The sequence below is a fragment of the Phocoena phocoena genome, chromosome 12 (assembly GCF_963924675.1).
Source record: "Phocoena phocoena chromosome 12, mPhoPho1.1, whole genome shotgun sequence".
NCBI classification, from domain to species: Eukaryota; Metazoa; Chordata; class Mammalia; order Artiodactyla; family Phocoenidae; genus Phocoena; species Phocoena phocoena.
This window is the reverse complement of record NC_089230.1, coordinates 9,530,969-9,549,243: the sequence shown is the minus strand read 5'-3', so window position 1 is coordinate 9,549,243 and position 18,275 is coordinate 9,530,969. Positions and strand designations below refer to the sequence as shown.

The window sequence follows — 18,275 nt, the reverse complement described above, 5'->3', positions numbered from 1 at the left end:
ACCTGAGGTGGTAGCTGTGATGATAACCCGTATCTTCTGAAAGCCAAGCTGACACGTGGAACAGCCTTCAGCCGCCCGGGCCCCGCCCCCAGGAGGAGGAGCGTGTGGGCACGTGGATGTACTCGGGGCGTCCTTCAGAGGCCCAGCCCCACCCCACGGGAGGCCAGGGCGGGAGCCCCACTTAGTGGCCGAACCTCCTGTTGCCCTTTGCAGTTCTGTCCTTAGACCCGAGGTCAACACGGAGTCTTCACTCAGGAAATAGGCAAAAACCCTTTGGATGGCAAAGGAAGCTTCACCCTCACCTCCTACCTGGGCAACAGTGCCATAGAGTAAACACAGAAACATTGTTCAGGAAACTTGTCGGTGGGAGACCGAGGACCCGTTTTTACTTGCTCAGTCGGAAGCGTTTGCTCAGCACCCGCTGGGGGGCAGCTGTGGAGATAATGATGATTAAGAAGACCCCGTTTCTGCCCTCGTGGTGCCTACGCTTCATGACAGGCGCACACGGAAACACGTGGAGCCAGCGTGATGTGATACGGCGCCCACGGCGCTCCGAGGGCGGGACAGAGGGGCCAGATCCTCCGGGACGGGTGCCGTGGGGGAGACGAGATGAAGCTCTCGGGAGCCTGCGGGCTGCTCCACAGAGAAGTCACTCGTATAGATCACTGTGACATCAGGCCAGCAGTGGCATGTGCCATCAGAAGGATCCCAGGCAGGGTTAAGAGAAGCCAGATGAGGGAAGAAAGCGGATATAGGGCCAAGAGCAGGGGCTGGAGGCCGAGAAGAATGGACAGCGGGCGGGAAGGGAAAGTGACTTCGGGCAATTAAAAGCCACAGCCTGGACAGAAATAGAGACGACAAAGCAGAGAACGCACAGCGGGTATGTGGCTTCTGCTCCCGGGCAGAGCACTGGCACACAGTAGGCGCTCAGACACGCTTGTTGACGGAATGAAGCTGTGAATGCCATGTGTGACAAGATGTGGATTTGAGGCCGGCGAGGAAGGTTGGGGACAGGTAGTGTGAGGCCTGAAGGCCGAGCAAGGGGGTCTGGGCTCCGATGGCAGGTGATGGAGGCTGTGCAGGCAGGAGGGGTGACGTGATCAGGACGGCGTCGGGGGGGGGGGGGGGGAGTGCGGGGCCTGCAGCAGGTGGCAGGGAGGGAACAGATGCTCCAGGCGTTTCTAAGGGCAGAAGTGGTAGACTCTGGAGCCTGACCACACATGAAGGCGAGCAGAGGTGTATTCTGAAGTGCCTTGGGGGCCCGTCACAGAAAACGGACCCCCGAGATGGAAATTAAGAGAGCGTTGTCGGTATTTTGGGCTTTTCATTTGCTGTCTGACCCCTGCATTGTTCTGTTTTCTCTTGCAGCCTCATTGACAGAAGAGGGTACATCCAGCCTGACACCCCACGGCCAGCCGCACCCTCCAACGGGATGGCCGCGTACGGGGCCACACAGTCACAGAGCGATACGGTAGGACCTGCAGCGCCCCACAGAGGCTTCTCTCCCACATCTGTGTTCACTGACCTGTAACAGTCAGTCACCTAGAAAGCTTCCCGGGACACCCCTGGGCTGGCAGGCTCAGAGAGGGCAAGGAAGCGTTAAATTAAGGCGATATCCGCCAAAGGCTTACGCCCCCCGCCCAACAGGTGGTCAGTTTGTTCGGGGTTGTGTCGGGGAGCTACACAACATCTCTTCCAGAAACAACTTGAGGCAGCTTGCTCTGGAAAGCCCCTCACACAGAACCGGGCTGCTGTCTGGGGTGGGCGAGAGCTGCCCCAAGCAGGGCTGGCTGTGTGGAGAGTCCCCGAGTCCCGTGCTGTCCCTTTGCCTCAGTCTGCACCCGCTCCCTCAGCCCCTCTTTAAATGTGCAGTGGACTCAGCTGCCAGGTCTCCCCACCTTCAGCCACAACCTTAGATCAGCCATGCACACCTTAGTGCAAAGAATCAGACAAGCTGTTCATTCATTGACAGCAAAAACTGACTGGTGCCTCTCCAAAGAGGTCCCTGGGTCATGCTTCTATGGAGGTGTGGGACGGATGCTTTGTTTTCACTCTGCACCTGGGAGACGGGGCAGGGACGGAGTCTTTCCATGGGCACCTGAGCTCACAGTCTGGCTGGCCCCGACCATCAGTGCCTTAAAATTCTTCAGTGGTCTGTAAGTCAGTGGCCTCTCTTTATCAGGAACAAATTCCCCTAAAGAAGTGTTTCTGAAAGGGACCCAGTCTTGTGGCCCACTGTTTGCTCTCTATAGACCTGAATCACCCACAACAGAGTCCATGACAAACAGGCCAGGACAGCAGAGTGGGTTCAGAAAAGAGGCTTTGACAGTCCAGGACTTGGAGATGGAGCTGATGTGGAAATCTGGGAGCAGGGAGCCAGAGGTGCCTCCTGCCTTTCAGCTTGGTGACAAGATGACCATACACATCACCAACAGGAAATATAAAAGGAGGTGCCAGTTAGGGGGAAGCTGATTTCAATATGTAGAAATGGGGTACCCTCGGATGCCTGGGGATAGGGGGAGGTGCCCTGCAGGTTGCTATATAGAAAGCTCGGGGAAGGTTTGCTTCGCCATACTTAGGAAGGAATGACATGGTTGGTAGAAATTCACTTTGAAATACTGGAGATGTGAATCAATTTTATTAGTTATCCTAGAATCCAGTCGATCTAGCATTTAAAAAGAAACTGTAAGACGTGCTCCTGTTTGTCATCTGAGATATTAATCTGATTTAATCCCACATGCTGGAAGATTTTTTTTTTTTTTTTTTTTTTTTTGCGGTACGCGGGCCTCTCACTGTTGTGGCCTCTCCTGTTGCAGAGCACAGGCTCCGGACGCGCAGGCTCAGCGGCCATGGCTCACGGGCCCAGCCGCTCCGTGGCATGTGGGATCTTCCCAGACCGAGGCACGAACCCGTGTCCCCTGCATCGGCAGGCGGACTCTCAACCACTGCGCCACCAGGGAAGCCCCTGGAAGATTATTTTTTGAAATCAGCATTTATTATCTTTTGCTAACTTTCTCTCCACCCATGCCTGCCAATTCTGCCCCCATCAGGTCAAGTTTCTTTATCTAATTGGATACTACTAGTGAGGATAATAGAAAAGGATAATTATGAAAGACAATGGAAGGAAAAGCTTTGCAAATGGACAGATTTAAGTACAACGGAACACAGCAGGGAAAGGCAGAGAGCTGGGATGTGGGATCAGAGAGTCTGGGCTTGCAGTGACTGACTCAGGGCTGGGTGACCTTGGCAAGTCACTTCATCCCGAGAGTCTTAAGTTCCTAAACTGTAAAATGAAGAAGGGGATAATGATGTTCACCTCCCTCCCATCACCACTTTATAACAAAGGGCCTGGCACATAGTAGGTGCTGGTTAAACTTTCAACTGAATGTATTTGAAAGTTCCCCTCACAGGGGCTTGCTCAAGGGAAGTTCTGAACAAATATTAGTTTGTTCCTGTCTTCCTTTCCTCATTCCTTTCTTCCTCCAATTTTGTCACATCTGCAAAAGGCTCCACCTTGAATGTGGAACTAGGGACTAGAGGGAAGGAGTTCCCTTTGGTGCAGTGACGTGGCAACATGGCTTCATGAAGTGATGGCCTTGGTAGGATCAAATTAACCCATGGGCCAAGAGACAGGACATGGCCATTCTACCCACTAGACACCACAGGCAAAGCACCTGTGTGCTTTTCTGGGGACTATGAAAAATTTTAAGGCCTGAAAAAAAATTACGAGCTCTGAAACATGAAAAGAAAACAGCAAAATCAAAATTAATAAATGTTTAATGTCTATGAGACCCATGGATATGTCAGCTTCATTAATTGTTAAATTTAGCTTTCATCAGAATTTCATTACATCTTAGAAATGATTTGTAGGTTGGGTTTTGCTCACTTCATAAGAGTTCCCCAGCACACATGTGATTACGGAGAAATCATTACCAATTATAAAGTAGTGAGTTGCTTGTAGACACATCAGCTTAAAAGCTAACTGCCTGGGGCGCCCTGCGCTTCCTGTCTTGCCGTGCTGCCTGTGTTAGGGGAAACCCAGGTTTCCACTGGGCTTAAGGCTGGGGGAACTCTTTTTGGTCCCAAGGCGCCTACCCACTGCTGGGAGTGCCCCCAGTACGTCAGAACGTGTTCAGGAGAGGCAGGAGCTGAAAGCTGTTTGGGGAAGTAAGATGAGATATGTTCTTCATGGTCCCACAAGCCAGAACTGGGACCGGAAGGTGAGCCCGGCAGGCAGATGGTACTCAATCCAAGAGGGGAATGCCCAACACCCAGAGCTCATGGCAGACAGGAGCCCCTGCCGCAGAGGTGTTCAGGCTGGGGGAGGTGGCACCCCCAGCAACGTGGCCACAGAGGAGTCAGCACTGGCGGGAGGGCTGGACATTGACCCTCAGGGTTCCTTCCAACTCAGAGCCTGCATTCAGGCACCTAGAGCGTGAGCCTTTTCGTTGTTTCCGTGGTTCTTTATGGCTTCCGTGGTATAAGTACCATATTAACAGGAGTGCAGGGGGAGGAGACAGTCCTGCACAGGCAGGCTGGCACTAAGCAGACCGTGAAGCCGGACGTGTCTCCGCCCCAGCCCCTCTCTCCAGTTCATTCATGCTCCCACTGTGTAGTGTTTACCAGATCCCACAGCTTACCGGCACGTAGCATACCACATGCCCTTCCAAGGCTGTCACGTGGATAACTCACGCTGACCCTGTGAGGGTGCTGCTAATTTTATCCCCATTTTACAGATTAATAAAACGGGCACAGAGAACTTCAGTGAATTTGGCCAATTCCAGCTTCACACTTTGACCCCAACAGTCCCTGCTGTCAACCCTACGCTTTGCTGTGCTGTAGCCGTGAATACTGACTGTGTGTAGAGTGACTCCCTCCCATACGCTTTCAGTCGCCACAGCCCGTTATCCTCACCCTCTCTCTCCTGTCAAAATCTGCTCTTTGCAAAAGATCTGTTATCAATCATCTATACGTTAAAGGGAATTTAAGCCGAATTTCAGGATATATGAATTTTAATTGTGAATGAAAGTTTTTACCCTCTATTAAAAACATTTCAGGCAATAATAAAATCATAACTGAATGTCTAATGCTGTTTGTTCAGCACGATATCCCTATTGTCTAGGCTAGTTCCTATGGTAGTTGGTCTCGGTGGGTGTTGGTTAAATGAGAGAGGGAAAGAGAGAAAGAGAGAGAAATTGACTATGTGCCAGGCACTGGGCTACATTATCATCTCATTTCATCCTCACAGAACCACCTGACGTGGGTATTCTAATTGCCCCTTTGAGGAGACTGAGATTCAGGGAAGCTAAGTTTGTGACGTAGCTAACCAGTGGCTGAGCTGAGTTTTCGTCCTTAGCAGTCTGACTCTCAGGAAAGTGCTCTTCTTAACCATATACCAAAAGTTTCCCAGGTGGGAAGGTCTTACGGAGCAGAGTGGCATGAAGCCTCCTCCCAGGGCTATGAAATCACATCACCCAGGGCTTCCATGCAGAATGATGATTAATCTGCTGTGGTCAGTCTCAAAACCAGCTGTGGAACTGAATGTAACCACTCCATAATCTAACCTACAATTGGACCAAGCAAATATCTATGAAACTTCAGTTTCTGCTCTGTGACAAATGACAGTGTTAACCAATGACACATTAACTCTTCTTTTTTTCTCTTCACTTGCTTCCCCTAAGCCCAAACCATTTTGCGGCACTTTAGTCTGTGTTAAAGGTTTGTCCAGGTGGAAACATCAGTACCCAAGTAAATTATTGACCTAGTCCAAGGGTGATCTCCACCATTAAACTCCTCAGAGTTCACTCAGTTTCTTGGATCTGAAAGTTATCATTTTTCATCAAATTGGGACATTTTGGCTATTATGTCTTCAATTTTTTGTGGTGGGGGGCCTCATCTCATTTTCTCTCCTCCTGGGACTCCAATTACTCATATGTTAAACCATTTGATATTGCCCCAGAGGGTAAGTCCCTGAGGCTCTGTGCATTTTTCTTCAAGGTTTCTTTCTCAGCTCTTCAAATTGGATAATTTCTTTTTTTTTTAACATTTTTATTGGAGTATAATTGCTTTACAATGGTGTGTTAGTTTCTGCTGTATAACAAAGTAAATCAGCTATATGCTACGTATATCCCCATATCTCCTCCCTCTTGAGTCTCCCTTCCACCCTCCCTATCCCAGCCCTCTAGGTGGTCACAAAGCACCGAGCTGATCTCGCTGTGCTATGCAGCTGCTTCCCATTAGCTATCTATTTTACACTTGGTAGTGTATATTTCAATGTTACTCTCTCACTTCATCCCAGCTTACCCTTCCCCCTCCCCATGTCCTCAAGTCCATTCTCTACGTCTGTGTCTTTATTCCTTCCTGCCCCTAGGTTCATCAGAACCTTGTTTTTTTTTTTTTTTAGATTCCATATATATGTGTCAGCATATAGTATTTGTTTTCCTCTTTCTGACTTACTTCACTCTGTATAACAGACTCTAGGTCCAGAAATTGGATAATTTCTTCTGATCTGTCTTCATGTTCACTGATTCTTTCTTCTGCCCTCTCCAATCTACTGTGAAATGAATCCAGAGAATTTTTCACTTTGGTTATTATACTTTTTAGTTCTAGAATTTTCATTTGGTTTGTTTAATTTCTCTGCTGAGTTTCATTTCTCTACTAAGATTCCCTATCTATTTACTCATTGAAGCCATATTTTTCTATAATATTTGAACATTATTATGTTACTTAAAGTCTTTATCTGCTAAGTATATTTGGGCTGTCTTGGGTTTGGTGCCTTTTCACCACTTTTTTTCTTAACTCTAGGTTACATTTTTCTATTTATTTGTATGTATATTGATATTTTATTGGTTATATTTTGGGTAATATATTTGTAGAGACGATTTTCTTATCTTCTGAAGTGTTGATCCTTGTTTTAGCAGGCAGTTCAATTAGTGGCTAATCATCTTGAACTTGTGTAGGCTTGTATTATATTTTGTTAGTACAGATTTATGGAAAGTCCGAGATGCTTCTCATGCCCCTCTAATTTGAAGGAGCTCAACCTCCAAATTCTGTCTCCCTCAAAGGTCTTGTCAGGGTTTGATTTAGCCATTGTTAGGGCCAGTCTAGGGTCTTAGTTTAGGGTATGATTCTTACTCCTAAGGTATAGCCTTCCTAATGTGATAGCTGGATGCCAGGCATGTTAACAAGGTATTGGGGGTGTTAATGAGATCAATGTCCCCCAGCACTACTTTTCTCAACTTCTAGTATCTCTATGCCTCTCTCAGCCCCATTATAGCTGTTGTCTCATAAGCCTGGGGTGGGGGGTGGGGGGGGGGAAGGGGGAAGGGACTCTTCCTGCACATACACAGCACAGCTATAGACTTGTGTGGGAAACCCCTACTAGCGTTTCTGACCCCCTTCTCTGCACAGCATCCTTTTCTGCAATGCCCTGCCATACAGATCCAGCCACTTAAGCTTCCTTACCCTCTGATCTCTGCTTCCTCTACTCAGAAGAACTTCTCTGCTCTGTTCAGCCTATACCATGGTTGGGAAATTCTTCCCAAGGAAAGGGCTGGTTGACTGTGGGGCTCACCTGTGAGTTTCCCTCCTCTCGGGGATTGCAACCTTGCATTGTCTGTTGTGCACTATTGGAAACTGTTTGCTTCACATATGTTGGCCAGTTTTATATACTTCCTTGTACACAGAGGCAGTAGTAGTCCAGTATAGGTTATCCACCATTCCTGGGAATAGAAGCCTTATCTCTGTGATTAAAGGACATTTTGCAGCCAACATTGCCGTATTCCCCCATTTTTGCTACCCGCTCTACTAGCAATAAATACTGACTTAGCCGTGGAACGTGACTCCTCTGACCTAGGAGTGTTTCTAGTGCTCACCTCAAAGGAGGAGCATTTGGAGACTTTATATTTAGCACCAGACTTGGCATGTTCATTTGCAGAGAAAGGAAAGGCTGGAGGGAAAGAGATTCTAGGTATCTTGGGCCAGATTTTTGCCTATTATTTTATTATTAAAGTCTAGATCAGAAAGGCATTTCCCGAATGATAGGAAAAGTGCTCCTAGGGAAATTGCACTATTTTAGAAATAAAAGTAAAGGCTGTAGCCTTAGATAAACAAACTGATAATTGCAGGGCAGAAAAATTATGTAAATATTGATAGCTGGCAGCAAAGTACCCATAGAGGTCTTATTATCTGAAAAATGGGAAAATTCACTGTTAACTTACCATCTCACATAATTGGGGGATGGGGATGGTTATTTAGTAACTAAGTGATCTTCCCTCTACTACAGATTCCCAAGAAAGAAAACGTTAGAGAAGTAATGAAGTGACATCTAAAGTATTTAAATAGTGCATGTGACCCCAGTATAGCCCTTGTCATCTGAACACCCATGAAATTCTGAGGATCCACACTGGAATTTTGTGCACATAACCCCAGTGCCAACTGAAGGCCATGTTTTAGTTATTCCTGTTTTCCTCATTATTGGCTTTTATTATTACCTTATACTGAAGGTCTTTCCATGACAATGTGTCTATGCACAGTCATGACATTCAGGTATGGTCCACTTTTTTAGTGTGCATATCTCATTTGATTGTCAAATAATTTAAGTTCTGTATGACATCAGGATCATAGTTTGTTTAAAGCCGGCACTTGTGATCCTTTGGGGTCACTTGCTAAACACAAAGATAGTCTAACCCTAACCCTAACCCTAACATAGTACATAATTGTTGGATTTTTTTTTTAATCATTTGCTATATTTACTTAACCTCATTTTAAATCCTCTTAATCCAATATCAAAACAAGATTAAACCTAGCAGTTGCATGATTTATTAAACTAGTTTCACAGAAGGACTCTCCATGCATAGTCTGAAAAATCAAATATAATAGAAAAAATAACTTGAGCAAACTTAAATGATAATGTTTTAAAAAAGAATAAAGAGGAAGCACTCCTCCTAACCTATATTTTAGGTGGATTTTAGAAATTTATAGTGTTTTTATTAAAGTAAATGAGCATTCATAAGACCCCAGAACATAGCTTCACAGCCAAGCAGAAATAACCGATGCCCAATGCTAATACTTTTGAAAGAATTGGAGCAAAAGAAGTAAATAATTTTATTTATTCTTAATTTGTATATAAGACCATCTAGAAAACACCTAGCTTTAGTTTTGGCAGCCTTTAATCTGTATGCTAGGATTATTTCAAACAAGAAGTCAGCTAGAGTAAAATAAAATGTATTCCAACATGAGCAATTTTATTTGAAAACCTGCAGAAACAAAAATAACTTATCTCTATGGTATTTTTAAACTGTAACATTAGGTGATAATGTGTGTGACATCCAAACATCTGAAACCATAAGCTTCTTTGCAAGTTAAACGCCAGCGCTTCATTTGGGCAGTAAGTCAGCCCCCTGTCAGTGACTTACTGCAACCACAGCAAACGCTCCAGCACTCCAGACAGTATTAGTTTTATGCTGCCAACAGAAGGGTCTGTCCATAGACATTCTTAAATGCAGTCATGTTTCTGTTCTATTAGTAGTCAGCACTTGGATGACTTTTGGCCTAAAAAATGGCAATTTCATATGGTTCAATCTAATATTTGATAAATATGAACCGTTAAAGTGTTGTTTTGGAATGAAAACAGTGAGTTTCTCAATTTCCTCTTCATAGTGATGGATTGTCACTGTCCAATCTCTGGCTGCTTGCTTGTTTCTCTTTAAGATTATATAACTGGTTAGATACATTGAAATATACCTCATGGCTTCTTGGTGTTAGTGCTGGAATATAAGCCCTGTTCCAAGTTGTGAGAGAAAAAAGTGAGCAGTGATGTCTCCCTCTACTGGTTGAAGATATGAGTCCTTGAATGAACAGCCAGGAAGGCGGGTTGGTGGCGTAAAAAGGTCAGAGAGAAAAGAGGGGCGGGGAAGAAAAGGAGGAGAAGAAGAAAGAGAGAAGAGGGAAAAAGGATAAGAGGGAAGGAAATCAATGAAGGAAAAGATGGAGAGGGAAGGAGGAGAAGAGAATTAGTGAGGTCAGAGAGAAAAAATTAAGTAGAAAAATCAAGAAGAAATGGGCAAATAAGGATTAGAATGGGTAAATAAGGTGTAAGGACATTTTTTCATGGGTCATCTTCACAGTAACCCTGAAAATATTGGCTATTTTGTCCCTTGAAGGTCTCATATGGGAATTGCAACCAATGATGGTTTATTAGCCCATCCTCCTTGGAATTTTGGCAGTGTGCAAAATGAGGAAGAGGCTGGACTTTTTTTTTTTAAATCAGATATCCCCTAGTCATTGAGTTTCTTCTAAAAAGATGTCCAAAACATGCAAATTTAATATCATGAGAATTATAAATTCCACTGGGTAGAGTGGAATTAATTGCCCTTTCCTTGATTGGAACCCATTTTAGTGTCCTGTTATGAACCAGTAGGAAGATTATAACACAGTATCCTGTGGAAGAAAGCCTGGTCCCTGGGCACCCCAAATGGGAATGGTCTTCTAAATAAAAATCAGTTTAAATGTGGCAAACTATTTTCAAAGCTATGGGTTACAGCAGGATTTAGACACTTAGGTTCATGGTGGTCCCGGCAACCTTCTCACTGATACAATCTTGCCGCAAGGTAAACTGGAGGAGGGGACAGAGTAGGTTCATTATTAATATGAAAGCAGTCCCTATAACAATGGAAATATCCACAACTATACTCAGACAGTCATCTTTTAAAATATTTAAACAAATCCCTGTAGAACAGGTGCTTAAAGTCAGATAACACAAGTCACTGTTCAAAATAGTCATTTTGAAAAGATTTGTGACGTTTTGATTTTTAAAAAAATTAAATGGTTTAGGCTAAATGTTTTCTTTCACATATTTAAGTCCTTAAGCTTTACTCCTGGGAAACTGGAGCACGTTTTCAACAGGGTCCTGGCCATGAGGCTGAGGACGGATTTGCTACAGTTTTAACGTGTTGTGGGTTTGGCTGCAGGAAAGCACCAATAGGTGTGTGCAGGAGTGGACCCAGGTTTGGAGGGGCCTGAGTCATGCAATTTGGAGCCCTTTTTAAGGAAAAGAGACACTTCCCTGGTGGTGCAGTGGTTAAGAATCCGCCTGCCAATGCAGGGGACATGGGTTCGAGCCCTGGTCCAGGAAGATCCCACATGCCGCGGAACAACTAAGCCCGTGTGCCACAACTACTGAGCCTGTGCTCTAGAGCCCGCAAGCCACAACTACTGAGCCCGTCTAACACAACTACTGAAGCCCACGCACCTAGAGCCCGTGCTCCACAACAAGAGAAGCCACCGCAATGAGAAGCCCGTGCACTGCAATGAAGAGTGGCCCCTGCTCGCCGCAACTAGAGAAAGCCTGCACACAGCAACGAAGACCCAACACAGCCAAAAATAAATAAGTAAATTTATATAAAAGAAAAAAAGAAAAGAAAAGAATATGCAAGACAAAACAACAAGCAAGGCCTTAGAAAGCAAGCAAACAATAGGCCCTGGACTTAAGCTCATAGCTTCAGAGTAAACCCACCTCCAGGTGCTACCTAGCAAGGGCTCACTCACTGCCCAATGTGCATAGAAGCCAAGACTATGGCACCAGCTTTTGAAGAAAGAAAGAGCTTTATTGCAAGGTTGACACTCAAGGAGACAGGAGGCAGGACTCAAATCTGTCTCCTCCATCCAGGTTTCAGGCGAACTTTAAGGGGTTCGGGGAATTTCAAACTTGGAAGCTGGTTGGCTAGTCTTGAGTCAGTCCGTACAAGCTCCTCGTGCTGCTGGGAGCCAGGTTTTCCTTACTGAAAGACTTCTCACTTCCAAAAGGGCTCCAGTGGCAACACTTTGAGTTCCACAAACTTCTCTGAGTTCCATAAAGTGAAAAATTCCCGGTTCCGGGTTCATCCTGAAGACATGGGGGTCCCATCTTGCACACGCGCAGTGCTGTCTCCGTAAATAACTTGTTTGATTAATCAACAACCTATTTAAGGAGGCAAAACCAGTTTATGCTGTGCTGTTTCACAGGTGTCTCGTATAAGTCAGCGCAGGGATGCTTTAGTGCAAAATCTCAGAGGGCCCCTCAAACTCCACATCGACCTCCCGGTGAACGTGGGCTCTAAGGAACTTAACAGACCACTGTTGGCAGCCCTTTTGTCCCAGGGTTTTCTGCTGGGTGCCCGTGAGCTCTGCTGCAGGGCATGGCTGGAGAGGCATGACCAGGGAAGGGGAAAGGACACTTGACCGGAGAGACAGAGAGAGAAAGAGATAAAGAGAGTGGGGAGCCCGCCTCTCCCCCGTATGCTTGTGCCACCTGACCTTGGGAATCTCCTCCAGCTCTGACCTCTAATCTATTGAGTTGGTCAAAAAATTCATTTGGGGTTTTCTGTAAGATGTTACAGAAAACCCCGAATGAACTTTTTGGCCAGCCCCAGTATTTTCCTGCGAGTCTGGAGCCAGCCAGTCAGAATTACTTGGGCTGATCCCTTGGCAATCTATCTATTGGCAATAGAATTTGCCAATCAATCAGTTCTCAATTTAAGAAAAAAAAGGCTTTCTTCTTGTCAACAGAGACCAGCAAATCTAGTTTGCAATTTCATCTTTCCCCAGAGCTGGGCGTGTTGTGTGGACCGAGGTATTAGGATGAGTGAGGGCTCCAGAAGGAAGAGTTGAGAACAAGATTCCATCATCCAGGAAGGGGCCTGGCTTGAGAGCAGGAGCTCTCTGGCTGGGGCAGCATCTCAGCCCTGGGGTCACGGGCAGGGGGCGGCGGCTCAGAGGCTGCACTGAGCTACAGAAAATGGAGGCAACGCCAGAGCAATAAATGGTGATTTTCATAAAATGTTCTTTGCAAAGCACATTATATCCAGAGCCCTGGGAGACTTTCCAGAAGATGCATGTTTAATCAGAAAGGTTGCTCTTCTCCGCCTCTGCTCTGTCAAGACTGAGCCGATGTGCTGAACGGAACTGACAGCATTGGAGAGCGTGAGTGGACCCGAGCTGTCTGCAGCTCTGACAGCTGTGCTGTCCCACAGCAGCAAGGGTCCCTGCCCCGAGCCGAAACTCCCTGCAAGAGCAGAGAAGGCTACGCAGTTGCCCAGTGGATAAGTACTGGTGTGGCAAAAGATTCGGGTGACGATTGGGAAAATGCAGACACTAAATGACTGTCAATGCCTAACAATCAGCCCCTTTCAAGCACTTTTTAATGGCATTTTTGTCTCATCCGAGTAGCCCTCCACCCACCCCCCAGCCCTTTCCCACCCTTCTCCTAGCTTCTCAGCGTCCTGAAGTTCCCTTGGCTGGAATGAAGCCATCAGAGAAAAGCCAGGATTTGCTTTCCCTTTTTAAAGCTCCGTCATGAGCTTTACTCTTGTCTGAAACCAAGGTCTTTGAACTTCTAAAACCCGCAAATTCCTTAGAGACGGTGTCTCTTCCACCTCCTCATGGAGGATTGGGGGCCGGCTGGGGGATGGCCCACCACTCATGATTTTAGAAAGAAACCACGTGGCTAGGAAGGACACACACACTGAAGCAGAAGAAGTGAAAGAAGTGTGACTTCGGGAAAACTCTCTTTTCCCCTGAAGGCTGCGTTGCATGGTTTGGTTTGCTTCTGTGCCTGGAGGCGGGTGAGTGCTGGAAGTTCTAGGTGTGCGTCTGGGCAGGAAGATGGCAAGGTCCCTCCATCACAAAGCTATGAGTACGTGGTTCAGTGGTAACTCTAGAGTTCAGGAAAAAGAGAGTGGGGATAATGGACAAGTCACATTTCTTAAGCACCTACTAGCTGTCGAATATGCGGTGGTGAAAAGGGGTTTGCCGTCAGACGATCCCGGTCCCAAACCCCAGATCCATCCCCTACTTTTATCTGTAAGGTCTTGAGCAAGGCACTCACCCATACGACATGCATCCGTAAAGAAGGGAGACGTGTTTGTTCTAAGAACTTCTTCAGAAACAGTGGAGCGCCTCGCTTATTGCTCAGACGTAGTCAGGATAAGCTCCCCTAATAGCCACACCTGCCCCTGAAACTCGGTAACAAGTCACCGCACAGACTCGAGTTCAGGATCTCCGAGTTATTCGGAAACTTGCCCGCAGCTCAAGGGAAGGGTTTCAACAGTATCAGAGACCCAAATTCCCCCAGCTAGAAAAATGTGTTTCCACGATTTCCTTTGCCCAGCGGGTAAAGTGAAACAAAGGACACGAGATTAAGATTTAAGAACACTTCGAAGAAAAGGAAATATTTTGTAAAATGTTGACATTCTCTTTCACAGATTAAAAAAACCACAGCTCAATTAATGGTTCTCGAAGCTGCTGAAGACTTAGCAGCGAGGAATTCTAAGGCTTTTACCAATAGTCTGATAAGGCCCTCAGGGGCTCCCGTTGACCGTGTCTTTTTCTTTTTGTGTGTGTGAGTGGCACAATACATATAAAGTGTACCACTTTAGCCATTTTTAAGTGTACAGTTCAATGGCGTTAAGCACATTCACAGTTATCCAACCCTCACTATTCATCTCCAGAACTCTTCTTCTTGCAAAGTGAAACTCCATACATTAAAGGGTAACTCCCCAACCCCTCCCCCTAGACCCTGGCAGCCACCATTCTACCTTCTTTGAGTTTGACTCCTCTAGGTAACGCATATAAGTGGAATCATATAGTATTTTTCCTTTGTATCTGGCTTATTTCACTGAGCATGATGTCTTCGAGGTTCATCCATGCCACAGCACGTGTCAGAATATCCTTCCTTTTTTTTTTTTTTTTTTTTTGCGGTACGCGGGCCTCTCACTGCCGCGGCCTCTCCCGTTGCGGAGCACAGGCTCAGCGGCCATGGCTCACGGGCCCAGCTGCCCCGCGGCATGTGGGATCTTCCCGGACCGGAGCACGAACCCGCGCCCCCTTCATCGGCAGGCGGACTCTCAACCACTGCGCCACCAGGGAAGCCCAATAGCCTTCCTTTTTACAGCTGAATAATACTCCATGTCTGTACAGACCACATCTTGTTTCTCCGTCCATCTGTCGATGGACGCTTGCTTCCACCTTTTAGCTATTGCGAATAATGCCGCTGGGAAATGGGTGGACAGGCCCCTGTACTTTTAAAACAATGTGGTAAAAGTGGTTTTCAGCGTAGAAGTGGCACTGGCCTCAGGCCACTGCAGGTGGCAAGGCCCGTGCCTCTGTCCACGGGAGTGTTTTTAAATTAGGTCCTGTCTGCGAACAGGGGCCGGGGCGTCAAGCCTGCGGCTGCGTGGTACTCCCAGGACACCTGTGGGTGACTGTTAGTTTGAGCAGCTGTTCAGGAGCCAGGTGTCTCCAAATGGAACTGAGCTACGGTGCACCCTCTCTGCCCTCCCTGACCCAGGTGTCACTAACGGGTTTCTCTCTCTCTTGTATCCCGCCCCTCCCTGCCCCCTGTGCCCCCTTCCCTCCCCACCCCTTGCCAACTCCTCTCGCCTCCTCTTTGCTGGCTCCCTCCCGCTCTCCAGTGCGACCAAGACCAGTGCATTCAGAGCACCAAATTCGTTTTGCAGGCCGCGGCCACGCCCCTGCTGCAGAGCGAGCCCAGCCTAGCCAGCGATGAGCCGCACCTGCCCGGGAAGCCGGGCCTGACGCCCTGCGCCAGCCTGACGCTGGGGCAGCCCACGCCGCCCTCCTCCGTGCCCAACCTCGCCGCCGAGGCCGCGCCCACAGACATACTGCCCCTGAAAGAGGAGCACGTGGGCCACCAGTTCCTGACCCCGGAGGAAGCGCCCTCGCCGCCCGGGATGTTGGCGGGCAGCCCGCTGGCGCACAGTCGCACCATGCACGTCCTGGGCCTCGCCAGCCAGGACTCTCTGCACGAGGATTCGGTGCGCGGCCTAGTGAAGCTCAGCTCCGTGTGACCGCGGGGCCCCGGCCCGGGGGCTGCAGACAGCAGGAGCGACGGACGGACGGCCCCACCGCGACTTCCGGCGACCCAGTGCCGGGGTGGCCACGACGACTCCAGGTCCTGAGGCAGGAAGAGCCCTGGGAGAAAAATCGGATCCCCCTCTGATGGCAGAGGCGGGCAGGACCCAAAGGCTGGCAGCTTGGTTCCATTTGAATTTTCTGCCCCACCCTGACCATTCTGATAACGGTGGAAACAGAGACATAGCTGTTTTCAGGTGTTCGGAATATGGAGGGTGGGCGTGGGGAGGGAGGAGCCTCCGGGGCCCCCCAGTCGGAGTCTGGGCGGAGAGGAGGCTGCCTGGGCGTTCCTCTTGCTGTTCTGGGACAGATACACGGAAGGTTTATGACGCTTGTGGCCGGACTGAAATTGCACTTAAGTGTTATGCTACTAATATTTGAAACAGACATGGCATTCCATTTGTTAATTTAAGAAAAACCTAAAGGGAAACAATGACCAGATGTGGACTTGCATGCCACGCTGCAGTCTGTTCACGGTGGTGATGGTATTGAAAGACAACTGCTGCTTTCTTTCTTCTTCTTTTTTTTTTTCTTTAATTTTGTGAATTCTCAAGTGCTGTTTCATGGGAAGACAGTGCAACAAACCAAGACTAATGGACCACGCCATCCGTCGCCAGCTTCTTCAGCTTAATTCTACAAGGGTAGGTGGCGCGCCTGGGCTGCGGAGGGCTGCCGGGGTTTTATCCCATCAAGCATCAGTTAACCTTCTGTTTAGTAGTTAGCCGAGGTGTTGTGTTGTACCACACCTGCCACAGTCTTCACCTCCTTGTGTGACCAAACTCCTGTGGACAGCCAATAAAAGGACGTCCTCTGTTATTGTGGATCTGTGTACAGTTATCCTTAACAGCCGAAATGACAACACCGTCACCCAGATGGCCTGAGGGGAGTTCAGTTTTATTGAAGTATCCCTAGGGAGGAATGGTCCCCAAACAGTCAAAACGTCAAATCTTTGAATTGTGGGGGAACGATGGGATGATTTCTTAGGTAAAAGAGCAGATTTCCATCAGTTTTTTTTTTTCTTTTCTTTAGTTATCTCTTTTCGACACGGTGTTTGTGAAATTTACTCCCCGTTTACAGATTGGCCCATGGCAGCGAATCTACGGCGGGTTGTAGGGAGAGGGCTCAGGGAGAAGCTGGGCTCTGGAGCGTCTGCTCTGCTCTGCGTTGTGTTTGAGTGTTGCCAAAGCTCAAGGGTAATGAGGTCCCAGTAAAGGTATCAGAAAAGAGGAGGAGAAACCAGCTTATTTTAGGCAGAGATCACGTAGATTGTCATTCTTACCTAGCCACTAATCAGAATGGAATTTAGAAAATTACCGCTTCATCCGTGTTCATGTATCATCTAGAAGGGAACTCACTGGCTCTGTACTTAGGGAGTAAGTCACTTTGGAGGCAACGGCCGGAACTCAGCTGGCTTCTGTCCTTCTTTCCAGATGATAAACCCAACAGCCAAACCGACTTATGTTTGAAATCATGCTCTGTTCCTCACAGCCATATGAAAGGCAGGATACACTGATCGGTGATACCAGAAGCCCTGGATGATTTGCATTTAAAGAAAAAGGCTGTTTCTCGTGGGAAAGAGTTGCCATTTTATATAAAAGAAATAGAAAAGCACAATTTCAAGTCTATTTGGAATAAGGCCAATTCTTCGTAGGTAAAAAAATAATTTGTGCTGGAAATAACTGCGGAAGTCTTGCATCATGGTATCTTTGAATCATCCTTATGTTTCATTCTGTATATGTGAATAGAAAATGGGAAAGGTAAATTATGCGCAGCCATTTTTGATTTTCTGGACCTCCTAAGTACTTGTACCCACTTGGAACTTATACTAAAGGGGACAGAGCTCCTTACACGACCACACACATGCAGGCTCACGGTCATCAACACGTAGGGATTCTCCTTGCAGGCAGTGCCTGTGAGCAAAAAGTGACAGCCCCACAGTGTGCCTTCCACAACTTCCCAAATTCTCTCTGCACTTTGCCTCCTTGCATCTGCTCCCCAGGGGCCCAAGGAGAGAAATGGGCCTGGTGTGAAGAGAAAGGTGGCTCAATTCTCACTGCTACCTATGTGGCCACATCCATTCCTGGCTTCTTCACCTGGAGGACAAAGTCAGTGGCCTTTCCATCTCTAACACTCTCTAATTCAATAACTGCAATTTCCCATGACCAGCCCTTTTCCCACCTCATTGTGAAAAAAATCCAAGAAGCAAGGCTCCTCACTCATTTGTCTTTACATAATGAATATTTTCTTAATATTTATTGTCAATCCTCCATCCCATCTTCAACTCCGTCCCCTGTACACACTTGATGTCATTTATCAAAGAGGGGATTAGGGATATTGGTGACACCAATCAAAGCTATTCAGGGTCC

The 18,275-nt window shown here is 47.2% G+C and overlaps 1 protein-coding gene across 2 annotated transcripts in view; it reads left to right on the top strand.

The window, feature by feature from the left end:
- ZDHHC14 (zinc finger DHHC-type palmitoyltransferase 14) overlaps positions 1 to 16,321 on the top strand; it is a 274,764-nt gene extending 258,443 nt beyond the window's left edge. Inside the window, exons 8-9 of one of the 2 annotated variants that reach the window (XM_065888678.1) lie at positions 1,369 to 1,471; positions 15,450 to 16,321. In XM_065888678.1, coding sequence (XP_065744750.1) covers positions 1,369 to 1,471; positions 15,450 to 15,845 — 499 coding nt within the window. In that variant the 3' untranslated portion in view covers positions 15,846 to 16,321. The remainder of the gene's footprint in view (positions 1 to 1,368; positions 1,472 to 15,449) is intronic. The other variant, XM_065888679.1, reaches the window with a different exon arrangement.
- The last annotated feature ends 1,954 nt before the right edge of the window (positions 16,322 to 18,275 follow it).